Source organism: Heterodontus francisci, chromosome 6 (genome assembly GCF_036365525.1).
Source record: "Heterodontus francisci isolate sHetFra1 chromosome 6, sHetFra1.hap1, whole genome shotgun sequence".
NCBI classification, from domain to species: Eukaryota; Metazoa; Chordata; class Chondrichthyes; order Heterodontiformes; family Heterodontidae; genus Heterodontus; species Heterodontus francisci.
This window is the reverse complement of record NC_090376.1, coordinates 102,165,583-102,187,716: the sequence shown is the minus strand read 5'-3', so window position 1 is coordinate 102,187,716 and position 22,134 is coordinate 102,165,583. Positions and strand designations below refer to the sequence as shown.

Below are 22,134 nucleotides of genomic sequence, written 5' to 3'. Positions count from 1 at the left end.
TCAGCCATAAACAGGACTGCTCCTGACCAAGAACACGCCAAGCCTGCTGTGTGCTTTCCAGTAAGGTGGTTAATGATACAATCAGTTAACACAATCAGGTTTGTGAACACTTAACAATTTGTCCACCTCCTATTTTGTAACAGATGCGGTGTAACTAACCTCCTCCCCGACCACCCGGCTTCCTTCAGACCCCCACCTACCCTCCCCACCAACTGGAGATGTGCAATTCACATCAAACGCTGCTCCGGGAGAGAGAAATACAAGTGTGGATGAAAACGGGCTTCAAATTGCCCCAGTTTTTGTCTTTACACTATTCTAATACTTAGGGTATACTTTGCAACACATAAAAAAATCCCAGGTCTGGTTGTGGATATTGTAGCTGATTTGTATTGCGTTTAGTTAATAAACCCCACAAAAAAGGAAAAGCTGGTATCGTTTCGCAGGTCATTAGGGCTTTTACAGAAGGCTTGAGGGTTAATTTCTGGATTGAAGCCTTTCCGGACGTCTCTGAATCAGATCCCAAAGCCAGGTCGCTGTTCGTAGCAATAACTGGGCCTCATCTTAACGAGATTTGGTACCATGGCTCATTAAACACTTAAAACCCGACTGAATGTGAATATTAAAAAAATGTAATGCAATTTTGTTACAGCTTAGTAGCATTAAAACTTCAATGACTCTTCAAGCTACATGATCCATTTTGTTGACAGCCATAAGCGTTTTATTGCCTTCAAAATCATACTCTACAGAAATCACTTGAACGTAAAATCGCTTTATAAAGATTAAAAGCTTTACTGGTGACATTCGTTACAATTTTAAGGATGCATGATCTTTTCAGCTTGGAAATGTAGCAATTCCACCAAAAGCGTCACATTAAAGAAATATTGCAAAACTTGTACAACCAGAAGTTCTTCATTGTAATTGCAATTTCACGAAGGGAAGTGGTAACATTACAGCAATGAAAATACAACGTTTACAAATCAAATCAGTACAAATAATGCATGCAGGAGAACACACAACTCCGACATAATATCTCCAAAAGCAATGTTACGATTTAATAAGTTAAATACAAATAGTGGTTTTAAGCGAATTGCAAAATTTGACTATTGGGGAAAAAAGTATAAAACTGCTCTCGGGTAAGTGAGTCTGAGGAGCAAGTACAATTTTATAATGACTATAAAATATAACTGCAGTTTTTTTGTTTCCAACTGCTGCCAAAAGTCAAACAAAAACAACGAGAAGTTCGGTAATGAAAGCAATGTCTAACATTTGTGATTTGTTACTTTAAAAAATATTTATCGTCAGTTTGTTGGGACGACTTGAAGTTGCAAATGTCCCGAACATCAAATACAGCATTTGCTGGCCCTTGGGAGGAGTGGATTGGCCAGTGACTTTCTTATTTGCATTCGATTGCCAATAAAACACTTTCAGGCACAGAACTTGTCATACGGAGATATTTCAATGACAGTTTAACCCTCTGTTAATACAGGGTTTATAGTGGCAGAGGTCCATCGTACTTCCAGCTCTCAGTACCGCCAAGAGTTACAGTGAACATTTTTATTGCTGAGATTTCCAAGTTGCGAAGATGACTTCTGAAAGAAGCAGAGGCAAGTTTGCTGCTCCAGTCTGCGATCCCTTCTTCGACTTCTGTTCCCTGTTTCTTGTATTACTTGTTACTCCGATGAGTGACTGCAAAACGGCCAGGTACTCCACCTACGAAGAGGAATTTCCCGGCACCGTGATCGGAAACCTGGCAGCAGATTTGCAGTTAAACGCGGCCGTTGCCGGCCCGAGCGGTTTCCGTCTGATGCAAAAGTCCAACTCATCCTTAGTGCAAGTTGGAGAAAGTGACGGGCAGCTGACGGTCGAGGGCCGCATTGATCGAGAGCAGCTCTGCCAGGAGAAAGAGCCCTGTCTGATCGTCTTCGACGTGGTGAACTTCTCCCGGGAGAAGTTCGTCCTGATCCATGTCGAGATCGAGGTGAAGGACATCAACGACAACGCCCCCGAGTTCGCCAACTCGGAGATGTTAGTGGAAATCTCCGAGAGCTCGGCACTGGGAACCCGCGTCCCCTTAGACGCGGCGCTCGATGCCGACGTTGGCGCCAACTATCTGCAAAACTACCAACTTTCCACAAACAGGCACTTCGAACTGGAGGTGCAGACCAGGGCGGACGGGGTTAAATCCGCCGAGCTGGTGCTGGTCGAGGCGCTTGACCGGGAGACGGAAGCTTATTTCACCCTGGAGCTGACAGCCCAGGATGGAGGGAACCCAGCCCGGACAGGGGCAGCCAAGCTCCAGGTCAGGGTCCTGGATTGGAACGACAATAAGCCGGCCTTCGAGCAGAGCACCTTCCTGGTGGAGCTGGATGAAGATGCGCCGCTGGGCTCCCTGCTGCTGGATCTGGAGGCCGTGGACCCGGACGAAGGCCTCAACGGCGAGGTGGTTTACGGCTTCAGCCCACAGGTGGCCGCCGACGTCCGGCGGCTCTTCCGACTCGACGCCCAGTCCGGCCGCTTGACCCTGGAAGGCCCGGTGGACCACGAGAGCAGGCCGAGCTTCGAGCTGGATGTACAGGCGCAGGACCTGGGAGCTAACCCGACTCCCACCGGCTGCAAGGTCACCGTCCGCATCCTGGACGTCAACGACAATGCGCCGGTGATCAGCATCACCCCGATGGCCTCCAGCAGCTCCGGACTCGCCTACATCACCGAGGCGGCGGCCAAGGGCAGCTTCGTGGCGCTGGTCAGCACCTCAGACCGGGACTCGGGCGCTAACGGCCGGGTCTCCTGCACTCTGTACGGACACGAACACTTCAAGCTGCGCCCGGCCTACGGCAGCAGCCACATGATCGTGACGGCGGCGGCGCTGGACCGCGAACAGGCGGCCGAATACAACCTGACGGTGGTGGCCGAGGATCTGGGCCCGGCCCCGCACAGAACCATCCGGCCCTACACCATCAGGGTGGGCGACGAGAACGACAACGCGCCCTCCTTCTCCCGCAGCGTCTACCGGGTGTCGGTGCTGGAGAACAACCAGCCCGGGGCCTACATCGCCACCGTCATCGCCCGCGACCCCGACCTGGGCTACAACGGCAGGGTCACCTACCGCCTGCTGGAGCCGGCCTCCACCCTGGCCACCGTCGACCCGGCCACCGGCGCCATCTACGCTCTCCGCTCCTTCGACCGCGAGTCGCTACAAGAGGCCGAGCTGCGGCTCCAGGCGACCGATGGCGGCTCCCCGCCGCTCAGCAGTTCGGCCACCATCAGCCTGAGGATCGCCGATCGCAACGACAACGCGCCGGTCGTCACCCAGCCGCTGCCTAGCAACGGCTCCGCGGACGTCATCACGCTGCCCGGCGACGCGTCCTCCGGTTACCTGGCAACGCGCGTGCGGGCCCGGGACGCTGACGAAGGGGTGAACGCGAGGCTGAGCTACCGGATCGTGAGCGGGGAGCGGGCCGGACTCTTCACCATCCGCAGGGACACGGGAGAAATCTACCTCAGCCGCCCGCTCGCACGGCAGCCGCTCGGGCCCGGGCCTCTGCGGCTCATCGTGGCCGTTAGTGACAGCGGCCGGCCCGCTCTGTCCGCCACCGTCACCCTCAACTTCATCGCGGCGGCGGAGCCTCCCGGAGGCAGCGGATTGCTGGGCCCGGGGAAGCAGAGTTGGGACACGTCCTTCATCGTCATCCTGGTGCTGGCGGGCGGCTGTGTCGCCTTGCTGATGGCCATCATCGGCGTAGTGGCGACGTGCAACAGAGGCGGAAAGGCGGGTAAATGCTCGGAGAATACGCCAGTCCTCAAAGTTCACGGCCATCTGCCCCTGTTGGAAGGCGAGAGGCGGGAAGAAGCGGGCAACAGGCCTTTTAAGAGCAGCGAGCTGGAAGTGGGCGACTTGCGCCCAAATTCGTCTCCTTTGCCGGCGAGGAATGAATTGGAAGTTGATGGAGCTCCAAATTCAGAAGACATGAGGAAAGATGTTTGCCTACTTGAAGTAGACCATAAAGACACTGGCTCCAGTGGGGAGGTAATTGGGATTGAATCAGTAACATGCAAAGCAAAATGTTCCACATTCAATTCTTCCACTTGTGAATTTTATCAATTGAATTTTACCGCTGATCTACAACCATTCATGTACAAAATAGTGCAGTACAACATGAAGATTTATTGTGTAGTTTGATTTTTATTCTAGACATTGTTTAAACTTAAGAGAAAGAATTGGTGTTTATGGACGGTCAGGACATCTCCAAGTGCTTTATAACCAATTGAGTACATTTACAATGAAGGCCAGCTTTTTACCGGTCCCCAGAAGGCCAGGAGCGGGGGCTAGTAAAAGCACAGGAAGCCATGTCGGATGGGCCACCTGATGTGGTTCCAGCATTGGGCCATTTTCCCAGTGGTGCGACCAGAAGTGGAGACGCTGCCTGCTCCAGGGGGCCTATTACCATAATTAATGGCCCAATTGGAGCCATTTTACAGTGCCGTCGGCAAGCAACCCCCACGGCACGGGGAGGCTGCCAGCTAAATTGAAGTGGTCTCTCTCTGGCAACCTGGGGGGGTGGGGGGCAGGTTCGATGATGCAAAGATAGGTAGGAGAGTAAGTTGTCAACAGTTAAAGAGTCTGCAAAGGGATTTAGACAGGTTAAGTGAGTGGGCAAAAATTTGCCGGAGTATAATGTGGGAAAATGTGAACTTGTCCACTTTGGCAGGAAGAATAGAAAAGCAGTATATTATTTAAATGGAAAGAGATTGCAGAACTCTGTGATACAGAGGGATTGGGATGTGCTGGTACATGATGCACAAAAAAGTTGGTATGTAGGTTCAGCAAGTGATTAGGAAGGCAAATAGAATGCTATAATTCATTGCAAGGGGAATGGAATATAAAAGTAGGGAAGTTTTGTTAGTTATACAGGGCATCAGTAAGACCACATCCTGGGATGAAGGGGTTATCTTATGAGGAGCGATTGGACAGGTTGGGCCTGTATCCATCGGAGTTTAGAAGAATGAAAGATGATATTGAAACATATAAGATCCTGAGGGAACTTAACAGGGTGGATACTGGGAAGATGTTTCCGATTGTGGGGGGAGATTAGAACTAGAGGACACAGTTCAAAAATTAGGGATCACCCATATAAGATGGAGATGAGGAGAATTTTCTCTCAGGGGGTCATTACTCTGGAATTCCCCTCCCCAGGGAGCAGTAGAGGCAGAGTCATTGAATATTTTTAAGGCTGAGTTAGATAGATTCTTGATTGACAAGGGACTTAAAGATTATAGCAGGTAGATGAGAAAGTAGAGTTTAGGCTGCATTCAGATCAAACATGGTCGTATCAAATGGCAGAGCAGGCTTGAGGGCTGAATGGCCTAGTTCTGCTCCTAATTCGTATGTTTGTTCATGAGGTGGGGCCATGGGAAGGGAAGACAGCCCTCGTGGCCCCAATCGAAATCCCTGGAGGGATTGCCCTCTGACACTTGGCCTGATAATTTTTAATTTTTCTTTTATTTACCTGGCCCAGCTCCCAAGATCTCTTGCATACCTCAGCATTGAGTTCTTCTTCTGGGCCGGCAACATTAGGATCCTGCCCACCATCCGTAATTAGATGGCAGGCCCACAGGTAGCCAATTCAGAGGCACCTGCAGTAAAATTGCTGAGGCAGTCCCCCTGCTGGCTCAGAACTGCTTTTTATCATAACATCAGGATTCCGACCCCCGTGGTAAATTTCCTAGGTAGTCATTATTATGATGTAGGAAAATGACAGACAATTTGCACAGAGCAAGGTCCCACAAACAGCAATGAGGTAACAGGCAAATAATCTGTATTTTGGTGATATTTCAAGACAGCAAAAGAAAGTAAAAGGTTGTAATTTTGGGGAAAGATGGAACCCAGGAGAGTATCGTGCTTATTATGATGATGTCACGACAAGCAACACAATGACATTTACACAATAGTATTTTTCAATGTGAATCATGATTGGAAGGACAAGGGTGCTCTTACATATTGACGAAGCAGTGTGGGGAAATTTTGTTCAATAATACTTGAGGCAAAGTTAATAGTTAATACCCCGTTCTCTTCATTAGAAATGTTAATTTGGGTGAAATTAATTTTAAACTGTAGTGCAACATGGATGATAGCGAATTGACGGCCCATTTTGCACCCTGCATGTTAAACAAGCTGCTGATTTGCTATCGCCAGTTTTACGCTTCAGCCCAAGATCAATTTAATCTCCAGTGTGTTCATCTGTCTGAGTATGAAGCATAAGTTCACAGAAGTCTTGCAGTAGTATTAGAGTACATTTATGTTGCAACTTTGACGCAATTGAAATTTGATTGCCCTGAGCAATGGCACTAAATCTACGGTATAGCTTCTGATCCAAATCCAGTGGGAAGCGATGAGGGGGTACCCAGGGAAAATGCCTTGGGTTTAGTTTCAGGAAAGTGTCACATCTAGTTTGAAAATGTTCTCAAGGAATCCAGGCAATATAAACAGGGTCGGGTTCAACTGCGGATAGGTTCAGCCTTAAGCTGACATAACAGCCTGGATTTTTCTGCAGCCATTAATTGTACTTGCACTTGACCCCACAGATTTTCTGTGAGATTTTGTTCTGGAACTTGCTGTGATTAGAAAGCCGTTTTGGTGCAACACTCTCTATAGGGGTTTTGGGACTTATGTGAACAAGGAAAAAAGCTGTGTATCTCCTTAACCAATCAGATTGAAGAATTGTTACTGAATAGCATAGAGTGTGAGCCAGAAGTATAATTTAGAACTGGGGCGGCACAGTGGCGCAGTGGTCAGCACCGCAGCCTCACAGCTCCAGCGACCCGGGTTCAATTCTGGGTACAGCCTGTGTGGAGTTTGCAAGTTCTCCCTGTGACTGCGTGGGTTTTCGCCGGGTGCTCCGGTTTCCTCCCACAGCCAAAGACTTGCAGGTTGATAGGTAAATTGGCCATTATAAATTGCCCCTAGTATAGGTAGGGGAATATAGGGAAGGTGGGGATGTGGTAGGAATATGGGATTAGTGTAGGATTAGTATAAATGGGTGGTTGATGGTCAGCACAGACTTGGTGGGCTGAAGGGCTGTTTCAGTGCTGTATCTCTAAATAAATAAATAATTCAATGTTATATCATGTACAGAGAAGGGAAAAAGTTGGAATTAAGAGAGAGATAAAACAGACAGAAAGAAAACGTTAAAAAAATTTTAATCTTCAATAATAGTTAAAAGTTGAAGGAATGACTCTCCATGCTTCTAAAAGTTAATCTTAAGTATCAGAGAGATTGTTTGGCAGTAACTAAGTCTTATTATGTCATTAAAATGGTACTTACATTAGAATGGGCAAGCCTTAACTTTTTCTGGCAAGTTGAGCATATATATATCATGTAAGTACAGTAACTTCACACTGTTCCAAGTGTTTCAATGCCGAATCCCTTGGCGAGATACTGCTATATCAGAGCTTCTGGAGAAGCAGTGCTGATCTGACAGCAACTTCCAGATTTCTGCATTTAACTGTGCATATGCTGTTGCCGGAAGTTGCTGTCCAATTTATGTTTTTATAATGATAAGTGCCGCACTGCATCTAAATGCCCATTTACACACCTTTGCTCCAATTCTTTACCCTTTATACCTTTACCTAACAAAAATTTATTTTCAATTTTGAAAGCTCAATGGTTATAGCATCCACACCCTTTTGGGGTTAGAGTTCCACATGTCTACCACCCTTTGTGTGAAAAAGTGCTTCTCCATTTTGCTTGATTTTACTGGATGCTTTATAATCAGACAAGATATAAGTGCATACATTGTATTACAAAGGAAACAGGCTTAACAGCGTTTAGCAGCTGGACTTCCTTTTCATCAGTACAGATTTTAGAATTGATTCCTAGTAACTATATAAGATTACATAATAGTGAAAATGAGCACCACCCATTGAACGAAGTACCATTTTTGTTATGAATGATGCAGCATTTTTATATGCCTCATTTAATAACAAAGCACTAAATAAAGCCTCTAACAGCAAAAGTGTCCAAATGGCAACTGATGGAAAGTCACACAGCTCCATTTTGTGATCATTGAGCTGTGCACAGCATGAGTGTATATTTGGAACAGTGAGTTTGTCAGTTGTGTTCATGTGTATCGCATATAGAAGAAACCATTTCCACTCGTTCTTCAGCACCAGTACTGTGATTTTATCGTCACAAGAAATCTACTACAAGCTAATTGTTATAATACTTAAACTATATTTTGTGTAATTATATAATGAATAATTATATTGTTTTGTTTCTTTGTGCTCAGTGTTTTGTTTTGTTTGTTGTAGACCTTTATGTCAGAGTCTGGTCTCAGTCATGGAACCTTCTGTGCAGTTGTCATTCACCAAGATGGAAAGTAAGTAGAGTATTCTAGTCAACGATATATTTGATTTGCATTTCTAGCCATTTCATACAGTCAGACATAACTGAAGGTTACGACAATTTGATTTTTTTCTTCCTACTAAATGGAAGCATTTAATAAATGTTCTTTTTAATGAGAAAAATATATTTAAAATTTTCTTACCCCTTCCTTGCAGGACCCTTGCACATCCTGGTCAAGATATTTTTAGCGGAAAAGACAGTGGAAAAGGAGACAGTGACTTCAATGATAGTGATTCTGATATAAGTGGTGATGGAATGAGAAAAGGAAATACACCAATTGATCAAAGACAGAATGGTAAACCCAACTACAATTAATCATTGGTCTAAACAAATTTAACTCTTGCTTGGACAAGACTTAACCAATTAAGGCAGCAGGATACTTGGATAGTAAGTTCAGAAAGTTAATTAGAAGTAAAATTATACTTAACAAACTTAGGAAAATAACTTTACAGCTTTCGCAGGTGATGCGAAGACCCTCTCAGTCTAACTGGTCTAATGGTTCTTTTGTTATCTTCATATTGCATGCTTGGAGTTCTTCTACATCTGTGGTTTCACTTCTGAGATGTCTTCTTGTTCACTGCGCAACAAAACCTTACAAGACTCCTATTTTTAACCCTTTTCTGGCCATCACACCCCTTAGCAATCAGTGGCAAGCTGGATTAATAATTGGCTCTAGCTGTTACTAGCCTAATTGGGTTGGCTTTTAATTATGACTTCAAATTGAGATAAGATACCTGGGCAACATGAACAAAGAAGTACTCGTGCTGTCCATGATCCCGGACGCTTCAGCTGAAATATTGCCCCTTCTGCACAGAACTTTATTCATTCTTTGAGATAAAATCTGACTAATGTTGCCTGTGGAGGCTTCTCAGCCTTGAACTAACAAAAGGTTATTTGAAGCTCGTAATGCCTCACTTAACATGGATGCCTAACTCTTCTGATCACAGTCGATTACCAAAGAATTAAATGTTTAAACTCAAATTAGCTGATTAAACAATACTGTAACTTAATACATTATTGCTATACATTATACATCTACATTAGTAAAGCTACATTCAAGCTATATAATCAAGGCCAGTTAGCCTAATGTCTATCGTTGGGAAAATGCTAGAATCTATTATTAAATACATAGAAAACTCATCAAGGTTTTAGGATTAATTGTGACTAATTTGTTTCATACATTAGTGTAAAATATAAATATTATATAACTGACTCCTTTAACTAATGTGTTAGTATCAGATTAAAAATAAAGTAAAGCTAATTCTAACCACCCCAGAACTACCGACAATCATGATCACAAATTATGACTACATTTTAAACTGTAGTTTAATCTACTTAGAATGAGTTTTATTAATTTATATGCAGTAATGTAAATTCTTTTATATATGAAAAACTAACCCAAGCTTACAATTTACCAACCAAATTAGCATTCATATATTTTATTAGTGACTGAAAGGTTGCAAGGTGACCAAGGCTGGGACCTGAATATTGAAGGGTATTTGACATTTCAGAAGGAAAGGAAAAGGGTAATTGCAATAGTGAGAAATGATCTTGGTTCAGAAGATCAAAATGTAGAATCAGTTTCGGTGGACATAAAAAAAACCGCAAAGGAAAGAAGTCACTAGTGGGAGTAGCTACAAAGTAGGACAGAATATACATCAAGAAATATTGGGGGCTTGTAAGAAAGGTACAGCCATAATCGTGGGTGATTCTATTCGTCACATCAATTGGACAAATCAAATTGGCAAAGGTAGCCTGGAGGATGAGTTCATAGGGTGTTACTAGCCTAATTGGGTTGGCTTTTAATTATGACTTCAAATTGAGATAAGATACCTGGGCAACATGGGCAGTTTCTTAGAACAATACATTCTAGAACTTACAAGGGTCTGGGCTGTTTTGGACCTGGTAATGTGTAATGAGACAGGATTAATTAAAGACCTCATAGTAAAGGATCCAGTAGGCAAGAGTGGTCATAACATGATAGAATTTCACATTCAGTTTGAGGGTGAGAAATGTGTGCCCATAACTAGTGTCTTAAACTAAAATAAAGGCAATTACAAGGATCTGAAGATAGAGTTGGCTAAAGTGGACTGGAAAAATAGGTTAAAAGGTACGATGGTAGAGAAGCAGTGGCAGAGATTTAAGGAAATATTTTATAACTCAACAAATATATATTTCATTGAGGAAGAAAGGTTCTACCAGAAGGATGCACCATCCGTGGCTGATTAAGGAAGTTAAGGGTGGTATCAAATTGAAAGAAAAGGCATAAAATGCTGCAAAGATTAGTGGTAGGCCAGAAGATTGGGAAAATATTAGAAACCAGCAAAGGATGACTAAAAAATAATAAAGAGGGAGAAATTGGAGTATGAGAGAAAACTAGCAAGAAATATAAAAACAGACAGTAAAAGCTTCTACAAATATATTTTAAAAAAGTAGCTAAAGTGATTATTGGTCCCTTACAGGGAGAGAGTGGGAATTAATAATGGGAAACAAGGAAATGGCAGAGATTTTCAACAAGTATTTTGTATCTGTCTTTACTGTAGAAGACAGAAAAAGCATCCCAAGAAGAGTAGAAAATCTGGAGGAAAAAGGGAGGAAGGATCTGAAAACAATTACTATCACTAGAGAAAAAGTAATGGGAATACTAATGGGACGAAAGGCTGACCAGTCCCCTGAACCTGATGGCCTGTATCCGAGGGGCTTAAAGAAAGTGGCTGCAGAGATAGTGGATGCATTTTTGTAATCCTCCAAAATTCCCTAGATTCTGGAAAGATCCCAGTGGATTGGAAAACCACAAATGTAACACCTTTGTTCAGGAAGGGAGACAGAAAGCAGGAAACTGTAGGCCAGTTAGCCTAACATCTGTCATTGGGAAAATGTTAGAATCCATTATTAAAGAGGTAGTAGTAGGACATGTAGGAAAGCACAATCTAATCAGGCAGAGTCAACATGCTTTTGTGAAAGGGAAATTGTGTTTGACAACTTTATTAGAGTTCTTTTGAGGATGTATCAGGCAGGGTAGATAAAGGGGAACCAGTAGATGTAGTGTATTTGGATTTCCAAAAGGCATTTGATAAGATGCCACATAAAAAAAAAGTTACTGCACAAGAGCTCATGGTATTAGTAGTGATATATTAGCATGGATACAAGACTGGCTAACTAACAAGAAACAGAAAGTCAGGATAAGTGGGTCATTTTCAGGATCGCAAACTAACTAGTGAAATGCCACAGGGATCAGTGGTGGGGCCTCAACTATTTACAATCTATATTAATGACTTGGATGAAGGGACCAACTGTATTGTAGCCATATTTGCTGACAATACAAAGATAGGTAGGAAAGCAAGTTGTGAAGAGAATACAAAGAGTCTACAAAGGGATTTAGATAGATTAAGTGGATGGACAAAAATTTAGTAGATGGAGTATAATGTGGGAAAATGTGAGGTTGTCCACTTCGGCAGGATGAATAGAAAAGCAGAATATCATTTTAAATGGAGAGAGACTGCAGAATGCTGCAGTACAGAGGAACCTGGGTGTCCTTGAGCATGAATCACAAAAAGTCGACATCCAGCTACAGCAAGTAATTAGGAAGGCAAATGGAGTGTTGGTGTTTATTGCAAGGGGGATGGAGTATAAAAGTAGGGAAGTCTTGCTACAACTGTACAGGGAATTGGTGAGATCACACCTTGAATATTGTGTACAGTTTTGGTCACCTTATTTAAGGAGGGATATACTTACATTGTTCGAAGAAGGTTCACTCAGCTGATTCCTGGAATGAGTGGATTGTCTGATGAGGAAAGGTTGAGCAGGTTGGGCCTATACTCATTGGAGTTTAGAAGATTGAGAAGTGATCTTATTGAAATGTATAAGATTCTGAGGGGCTTGACTGGGTAGATGCTGTGAGGATGTTTCCCCTCGTGGGGGAATCATGGAGTCATTGGGCTGGATTTTACCTTAAGCAGACGGGAATTTGCCACCGACATAGTGCCACCGGGAGTAGTGGCCACTGTTGGGACTGCAGCCCAGCTGACGTCATGCAGCCAGGAGTGAAGGTAAGTTGGGCATGCCTCACCAGGGGGATCGGTTGTTCCCTGGTGAGGCTTGAGTAGTCGTTTGGGGGGAGGGGAAGCGTCTTGGGTCCCGGGGGTGGGTGGGGAGGTGGGGGCAGCCCTCAATCGGGCACTCTGTGCCTGACTGCCAAGGCACCCCCCCCCTCACCGGTGCACGGAAAGGCCGACAGCTATCGCCGGGCGGCCTTTCACGTCCCCAGCAAGCCTGCTTGCCATGGGTAAAATACCTGTGGAGGCAGGCGAGGGCCCATAAGTGGCCTTTAAGTGGCCATTTAAGGGCCTTGATTGGCCTCGGACGGCTGGGCCGTTCCCCCTCCCCGCCCGAGCGCTGTAAAGTTGACCGGAGGCGGGGTGGGTAGGCCTCCCGCTCAATTTTACGCCATCCCCCACGCCACCATCCGACCCGCTGGGGCGGCGTAAAATTCAACCCATAGAGTCATTTTCTAGAACTAGGGAGCACAGTTTCAAATTAAAGGGTCTTCCATTTAAGATGGAGATGAGGAGGAATTTCTTCTCTCGGAGGGTCATTAGTATTTGGAATTCTCTTCCCCAGTGAGCAGCGGAGGCTGAGTTATTGAATCTCTTCAGGGCTGATTTTTGATTGACATGGGAGTGAGGGTTATGGTGGGGCAGGCAGGAAAGTGGAGTTTAGGCCACAATCCGAGATCAGCCATGATCTTATTGAATGGCAGAGCAGGCTCGAGGGACCGAATGACCTACTTCTGCTCCTATTTCTTATGTTCTTATTCAAAATGTTCTTACTAGAATTCAATGTTAGAATTAACATTTGAAACCATGAATAATTTGTATCCTTCTGTTCCACTTTAGGTCTGTTACCCTGTCGTAAAGAAAGCCAAACTCCTTGCAGTTCCAACCCCCATTACAACTTGTCCTCTCAAGTGGCAGAGTGCAGCAAGTTCTCTTCTCAGTCGAAACAGGGCTATGTGATTGCTTATTCTTCGATACCTGCAACATTACTACATTCATCCAGTGATGAAGCCAATTCAGTTCTGCAGGATCATCCCTTAAATTATACTCAGCAGTGTGGTCACTTACCAAAGTCAGGTCCTCAAACTTCTGAAAGAGTTTTGTCTAGAGAATCTGGAAGGACAGTACACTTATTTCACCAACCAGCAGCACAGAAACACAATAAAACAACTTCTTCTCACAGTGCTTCTGGACATAGGTACCAAACAAGCTATCTTAACACAGCGCTCTCAGAAGTGGCTACTTCATTTTGAACTCTGGGAGAAAAAAAACACTGACTCATTTTTATCATTGTTCTGTTGTATTAGCATTAACTGCCATTAATGTGCAATATATTCACTTCCATTCTGCCTGAGTCTACTTTCAGAAACAAATATTTGGATGAATAACTATGGCCCTATGTAAACTATTATGGAACATTTACAGATTTGCACTTTCAAATAATCCATTTTGAATTCAGCAGCTCTATTTTAAGATATATGGTGCAAGCTCTAAAATACAGTCACATCCAAACTAGTGTTTAACTCTGATAACTAATTGAAGGAAGAAAAGTTCAATGTGATATACTGTAGCATGATGTTTTCAAATTGCAAATGTTTACTTTAGCTGCTAAACTGGTTTTCATCAAGTTTTATTAGAGTACACCTGACTGTTACAAATCACTGCAGTGTTACTACTGTGTACACCTTGCTTGTACATATTTAAAGTAAATCATTTACACGGGGATGACCTCAGATTCTAAGGATGCAGAATGGACTTAGTGCTGCCATGAACTGCTAAAATTGCAAACAGAGGAATCATGCCCTCCCTGTTTAAAAATGAACAAAAAGCAGCAGCCATGTGCTGTTTTGTGTTCATGTTTCAATACATGGCAGTGTAAAGTGGTTTGAGGGAGGTTTATCACTCAGCAGTGACAAGACCTTTGTCTACAAAGGGGGAGCAGGGAAAAATTGGTGAACTTGGGCAAGGGATGTGCTGAAGGTTTAAAAAAAAAAGTTCATTAATTACCCTAAAATTGTTGTTAATGCCAGACTACTCACAAGTATAACATAATATCAAATGACAGAATAACATAGCAAATAGGAACAGGAGTAGGCCATTTTCAAGTGTGCTATGCCATTCAGTAAGATCGTGGCTGATCTACCTTAACTCCACCTCCCCACACTATCCCCATATCCCTTAATTCCCTTAGTCCCCCATAAATCTGTCGACCTCTGTCTTTAATACACTCAAAGACTAAGCATCCACATCTCTCTGGGTTGGAGAATTCAAAAGATTCACAACCCTTTAAGTAAAAGAGATTTCTGCTCATTTCAGTCCTAAATATCCAACCCCTTATTCTGGGACTGACTCCTAGTACTAGACTCCCCAGCCAGGGGAAACATCCTCCAACCATTTACTTTATCAAGCCCCTTAAAAATTTTATGTTTCAATTAGATCACCTATCATTCTTGTAAATTCTAGGGAATATAGGCCTAGTCTACTCGATCTCTTCTCATGGGTATAATTCTGGTAAATTAATAATTGATACCTTTTAAGATTGTAAAGTTTTATTATCTAATTTGAGGAGGGGGAGAGGGTCATTTTTACAAAATCTTCTCGTTCTTTGATGAGATGAAAACTCTGTCAGCCATGTCTTATTTTAAATGTACAATTAAAAGCATTCTTTCTTTGAATTGATAATCGTTCACTGGCTAATTATATTTTTGACATCAGCATAAATTTAAGGCATTTTTAGGTTGTGCACAGGGTGATTAAGATCACAGCATCCCCCTGCCACTGCTGTCCCCTGTTCTCAATTCCATCTGGTGTCTGTGTCTATCAGGCATCAGCCAGAAGTGAAGGCTGATTCACAACACCCAAGAGAAATGTTCACTTGGAACAAGGTAAGTGAAATAATTATATTCCTAATTGCGACTGACTGTAAGAATTTGCTTCTGGCTGCATTTTATCACAACAACAACTTGCATTTAACAACGTCCTTAGGTGTTTCACAGGAGTGATATCAAACAAAGTTTGACACCAAGCTACATAAGGAGATACTAGGACAGGTGACCAAAGAAGCTTGGTCAAAGAGGTAAGTTTTAAGGAGTGTCTTAAAATAGAGAGAGAGGGATAGGCAAAAAGGTATGGGGAGGGCAGTGTAGAGCTTGGAGCATAGGCAACAGCATGACCGTTAATGATGGAACAAAGAAAATGGTTGATCAGCAAGGGGCCAAAATTCTCAGAGGGTTGTAGAGCTGGGGAAAGGGTGAGGCCATGGTGGAATTTGAATACAAGGATGAGAATTTTAAAATTGAGGCATTGCCAGACCGGGAGCCAATGTAGGTCAGCGAGCACAAGGTTGGTGGACGAATGGCACTTGATGCAAGTCCGGGGGCGGCGCAGTGGTTAGCACCGCAGCCTCACAGCTCCAGCGACCCGGGTTTGATTCTGCCTGTGCGGAGTTTGCAAGTTCTCCCTGTGACCGTGTGGGTTTCCGCCGGGTGCTCCGGTTTCCTCCCACAGCCAAAGACTTGCAGGTTGATAGGTAAATTGGCCATTGTAAATTGTCCCTAGTGTAGGTAGGTGGTAGGAGAATGGTGGGGATGTGGTAGGGAATATGGGATTAATGTAGGATTAGTATAAATGGGTGGTTGTTGGTCGGCACAGACCCGGTGGGCTGAAGGGCCTGTTTCAGTGCCATATCTCTATGACTAAGTTAGGATACAAGCAGCAGAGATGAGCTCAAGTTTATGGAGGCTGCAAGATAGGCTGGCCAGGAAACAGGAATAGTCCTTTAATGTCATGTACAACTAAAGGTATTGTGTTTCTGCTTGCATTAGAAAAATGAATTAGTTTCTGTAGGGAAAGAACAAGAAATCCTTACAACCTCTTTAGATTCTCCATGATATTCCATTCTAATCTTAGAGTGGATATATATGTGTGTGCTTGTAAAGAAGAGGTAAGCAATGTCTACATTTAAAGAAAAAAAACTCTCAAAAATGACTTTCCTTGCAATGGTACATGTTGCATTGCAAACTTTCCTTTTGGATAGTATGGTATGCTGTGTGTCCCAAGATTTTACAGTGCCACTTTTAAAACATTTCTATCGGCTTTTTCCAAGCTTTTGATCATTTATCAATTTATTTTGTTTTACCTTTTTGAAGGGGAGGCACACTACTGAGAAATAGAACACTTTCCACCTAATGTCAGTATCATGCACTCCGAGATCAGTGATAGCAATGGCTAGATGCTGAGCAAAGCATATTTTACTCTCTTTCAAGAATGTACTTGAACTCCACCTTCATCTGCGTGAATTTTAGATTTCCCACATGTCCCAACCTTAAGGTCTTTCTCAGCAAGATTGCCAATTTGAGCAAAGATACAGGCAATTTTGTATTATGGTCTGTACCCAGTAGGAGCAGGTTAGAGATTATTTAATATTTCATGTTGCACTCTTCAGGACACCCCAAAGCTCTTCACAGCCAAATTAATTACTTCTGAAGTGAAATCTGTCTTCTTTGGGGAAAATACAAGAGCCACCAAGCTTTTCACATTGGGGCCTCACAAATTGTAATGGAATAAATTAACAGATAATCTATTTTGATGGTGTTGGATGAGGGGCAAATGTGGCCAGGATAACTGATTCGAATAGTGCCTGCCTGAACAAGCAGCGTCGGTTTAACATGCCAGCATGTGGGCGACACAGTGGCGCAGTGGTTAGCACCACAGCCTCACAGCTCCAGTGACCTGGGTTCGATTCTGGGGACTGCTTGTGCGGAGTTTGCAAGTTCTCCCTGTGACCGCGTGGTTTCCGCCGGGTGCTCCGGTTTCCTCCCACAGCCAAAGACTTGCAGGTTGAAAGGTAAATTGGCCATTGTAAATTGCCCCTAGTGTAGGTAGGTGGTAGGAATATGGGATTAATGTAGGATTAGTATAAATGGGTGGTTGATGGTTGGCACAGACTCGGTGGGCTGAAGGGCCTGTTTCAGTGCTGTATCTCAAAATAAATAAAAAATATATAAATAAAAATAAATTAAAAATACCATTCTCTGACAATAGAGCACTCCCTCAGAGCTGTACTAAAACTGTTAATCTAGATTATGTGCTGAATCCTGGAGTCGAGCTTGAACCTATGATTTGGAGGTAAAAATGCTATCACTGAACAAGCTGACACATACGGCAGGAGGAGCTCTTTGGTTCTACTGATTTAAATTGGATATAAATCTAATTTCTCGAGGTGAATGAACAATTTGCTGAAGAGCTACCTCCTTATAACAACTGGTTACAATAAGCTCAGATGTCCTTGTGCATTTGCTCAATCTATCTACAGGTGGTCTGATTAACACTGGTGAGACAAATAATAAATTGCTATTTTATGGTCAGTAAGTAAATGTACAGAATAACAGTTGCAGCAAAATTCACCTCACTTAATTTCAGCAATAAGGAAAATAATCCATATTTTGCTGTCTCTGTTCGTGGGCTAAAGAAGCCAGGAGCGGTGGCCACTGCAGGTACTACAGAGGCCTCAGACCCAGGCCCAGCGCTGGAACCCCTGACAAGAGGCAGGATTGCTGGGGCCAGTCCGGAAGGCCCTGGCAAGGGGGTATGGTCGTGAAATCTAGAGGAAGGGGAGTCCTGGAGAGTAAAGTTGTTCTTGGTTTGGTTCCTCCGTGGGCCACAAATGCATGCAGAAGCAACCCCACCACCCACCTTGCTGGTAAAATCCCAGCAGCGACGGGACCAGGCCTTAATTGGCCATTAATATGCCACTTAAGGGCCTCAATTGACCTCTGGGTAGGAGGGCCATCGTCAGCCTATCCCACCCCCGGGAAGATCGCTTGGTGATGAGCAGGCAACGGGCCCTCTGCCCTGCTGTCAGCCATCACGATACTCCAAGCCCCGCCCCCGTCTCCTTCCTGGCCTCAGGGGAGGCCCATAAAATCCCAGCCATGGTTTGCTCCAGGACTGATCAATTGTCTTCTTAAGGTAGACATTGCTATTTGATAAAGGCAAATCATTACTGACAGACTTGATTGTGTACCTTGGTTGAGACAGTTGATGGAAGTGTTGCAGTTGACGTTGTGCACATGCACTTTCAAAAGGCAGTTGATAAAGTGCCACATAATAGCACTGTTAGCCAAATGGAATCTCTAGGGATTAAAGGAGCAATGGCAACATGGAAATGGAGTCAGTTCTGATGAAAGCTCATCAGGCTGAAATGTTAACTCTGTTTCTCAATAGATGTTGCCTGACCTGTTGAATACTTCCAGCATTTTTTGTTTTTATTTCAGATATTCTAGCATCTGCAGTACTTTGCTTTTGTGTTAGTGGTCAACAGTTGTTTTTCAGACTGCAGGCAAGTATACAGTAGTGTCCCCAAGGGTTGGTATTAAGACCACTGCTCCTTTTGATACAGGTGACTTGGTCTCAGGTATAGGAGGCATTATTTCAATGTTTTCAGATGGCACTATATTTAGAAATGCCGTAAAAGAGGATAATAGTTGCTGATATCTGAAAGACGTAGACTGGTGAAATGAGCTGACACATGGCAGATAATGTTTCCAGTAAGCTGCCCAAGTGCATGGCCACGCAGCAATTGTAAATGTACCGTGTAGGCCACTCACAAGCTGTCCCCTTTAAGATACAGCGTGTGAGGCCATGCTAAAGAGTTAAAGATGCCGTGTATTGAAACAGGCTGCACACAACAAAGAAAATTTAGGTTCGTCCATGGCAGATCAAATTTAATGCAGAAAAGTATGAGGTGGTGCATTTTGTGAGCAAGAATGAGAAGAGGCAATTTGAACTAAAGGATACAATTTTAAAAAACAATCCCGGGACAGAAAGAACTGGGGTTCACGTTCACAAATCTTTTGAAGGTGGCAGGACACACAAATTTGTTTTAAAGAAAACGTACGGGATCCTTGGCTTTATAAATAGAGGCAGAATGTACAAAAGCAAGGAAGCTATGCTGAACCTGCATAAAGTTCTGGTTAGCTCATAGTCATTACGACAGAGGAGGAGGCCATTCCGCCCATTGAGTCTATGCTGGCTCTCTGTAGAGCAATCCAGTCAGTCCCATTCCCCACTGTAGCCCCATAGGCCTGCAGGTTTATTCCCCTCAAGTACCCATCCAATTTCCTTTTGAAATAATTGATCGTCTCTGCTTCTGCCATTTGTAGGCAGCGAGTTCCAGGTCATTACAACTCACTGTGCAAAAAAAGTTCTTCCTCACACCCACCCTGCATTTCTTGCTCAAAACCTTAAATCTGTGACCCCTGGTTCTTGTATCATCAGGTAATGGGAAACAATTTTCTTTGTCTACCCTAACTAAACCTGTCATAATCTTGTATGCCTCTATATCAAATTTTCCTTTAATCTCCTTGGCTCCAAGGAGAACAACCTCAGCTACTCCAATCTAACCTTGCAGTTAAAATCCCTCATCCCTGGAACCGCTCTGGTAAATCTCTTCTGCACCATCTCAAGGAGCCTCACATCCTTCCTGAAGTGTGGTGACCAGAACGGGACAGAATACACCAGGTATAGCCTAACCTGAGCTTTCTAAAGGTTCAGCATAATTTCCCTGCTTTTGCACTCAATTCCTCTATTTATGAATCCCAACATCCAGTATGCTGTGCTAACTACTCTCAATTATGTTATGAAAGTGCTTCCATTAAAAATTTTTTTTTTGAGAACTCATGTTTAAAAATTGTGGAAATAGATTTGTTTGCAAGACTGAAGAGATTCCATAGATGATGGACTTTTTTTTTTAAGGTCACTGGAAGGACTTGGGACTTGGTTTAAAAACAAACCCTTACTGGAAGTCACATGTCTTAAGCTAAGTAAACAGCAGGAGCCTTGGTGACTAGTAGAGTTGTTTACGGAGAAGTGACATGTCAAGATTTATAGTGGTCAAGAGTTGGTTTTGTTTTAGATATTGTTTTGAGTCAGCTGGGGGTAAGCCTGCTGAGTGAGAAGCCACCAGCTGATCCTTTTTCCATCTCTTTGAGAAACCCTGAAAATCCAGTGTGGGAAATAGAGAAACTGATGCTACATTTCTCCAGAAAAGCCTGCCAGATTAAGCCTTAACGTCACCTGAAGAGAACTGCTCAAAAAGATCCCAGTGACAGCCATCAGTGTGTATCTGGACGCCAGATCAAAGGACATCCCATATCTTAACCTTTCTACTTCAAGATTTAACAAGTATTTGGCCAAAGTTTTTTTTTCCTTTTTGTAAAGACATCTCTGCAGAGAAAACTTCTTTATTTTTTCTTTTACTGGTGTGTGTGCGTGTGTATGTGTTGAGTTAATTTAGAAAGAAACTTTCATATTTCAACCTGTGTTAATAAGCTTTGCATCTTTATTGAATAAGTCTGGTTTTATAATAAATTAATAATTTTATTGTTTATTGAAGAAACCTGGTTGGTGGATTTTATTCTGAAACTAAAATAGATATAGTCTCTAATTATCTGCATCGGTAACTGGGTAAAACAATTCAATGTTGTGACCTGTGGAGTAGTGGAACTAACGAAAGACAGTGCACTCCTCACCTCAGTCATAACAATATGTCCGAACAAAGATCTATGCACATGAACCCCCAGGTCCCTCTGTCTCAGAACACTCTTTAGAACTGTGCCATTAAGTATATATTGCCTCTCCCTATCCCTTCTGTCAACATGCATCACCTCACACTTCTCTGTATTAAATTCCATCTGCTACTTGTATGCCCATTCTGCTGACCTATCTGTGTCCTGTTGCATCAATTGGTATCATCCTCACTGATTGCCACACCTCCAAGTTTGGTATTGTCAGCAAAATTTGAAATTTTACCTTGTATTCCAATATCTAAATCATTATATCGAAAAAAGCAGTGGTCCTAGCACAGACCTCTGGGGATCATCACTGTTCACCAACCTTCATTCTGAAAAACAACAATTTGTCATGACTCACTGTTTTGTAACCTTAAGCCAATTTTTTTATCGAAGCTGACACTGACCCTCCTATTCTGAGTCTCAGTTTTGTTAACCAACCTTTTATGTAGTGCGTTGTCAAAGACTTTCTTAAAATCCATATAGACAACATCCATTGCATTCCCTTCATCAACCTTCCCTGTTACTTCACCAAAAAATTCAATTAGTTTAGTCAAGCACGATCTGCCTTTTACGAATCTGTGCTGCCCCTCCTTAATTAACTCAAATTTATCCAAGTCCCTGTTAACTTTTCCCCTGACTATTGTTTCTAAAACCTTACCCACCACTGATGTTAAACTGACCGGCCTGTGGTTATGAGGAATGTCCTTCCACCCTTAAACAATGTGTAAACCAATTGTGCAATTAAATTTGACTACATTTTATTAGATCCGTTTTAAGATGTAAGGAAGTCAAGAATTTTCCAGATTTTTCTAGGGTGGATGTAGAAAGGATGTTTCTTCTTGTGGTAGAATCTAGAATGAGGGGTCACTGTTTAAAAATAAGGGGTCACCCATTTAAGACAGAGATGAGGAGAAATTTCTTTCTCTGAGGGTCATGAGTCTTTGGAATTCTCTTCCTCAAAAGGCGGTGGAAGCAGAGTCTTTGAATATTTTTAAGGCAGAGGTCGATAGATTCTTGATAAGAAAGGGGGTGGAAGGTTGTAGGGGGTAGGTGGAAATGTGGCGTAATCAGTTCAGCCATGAACTTATTGAATGGCGGAGCAGGA

At 43.2% G+C, this 22,134-nt stretch overlaps 1 protein-coding gene across 1 annotated transcript; it reads left to right on the top strand.

Annotated features, from left to right (window-relative positions):
* Positions 1-1,464: 1,464 nt before the first annotated feature.
* LOC137371468 (protocadherin-8-like) lies at positions 1,465-15,108 on the top strand. Its single transcript, XM_068034113.1, has 4 exons — positions 1,465-4,027; positions 8,308-8,375; positions 8,557-8,696; positions 13,297-15,108. The coding sequence occupies exons 1-4, from the start codon at positions 1,583-1,585 to the stop codon at positions 13,707-13,709; spliced, it is 3,066 nt and encodes a 1,021-aa protein (XP_067890214.1). The 5' UTR covers positions 1,465-1,582; the 3' UTR covers positions 13,710-15,108.
* Positions 15,109-22,134: the final 7,026 nt, after the last annotated feature.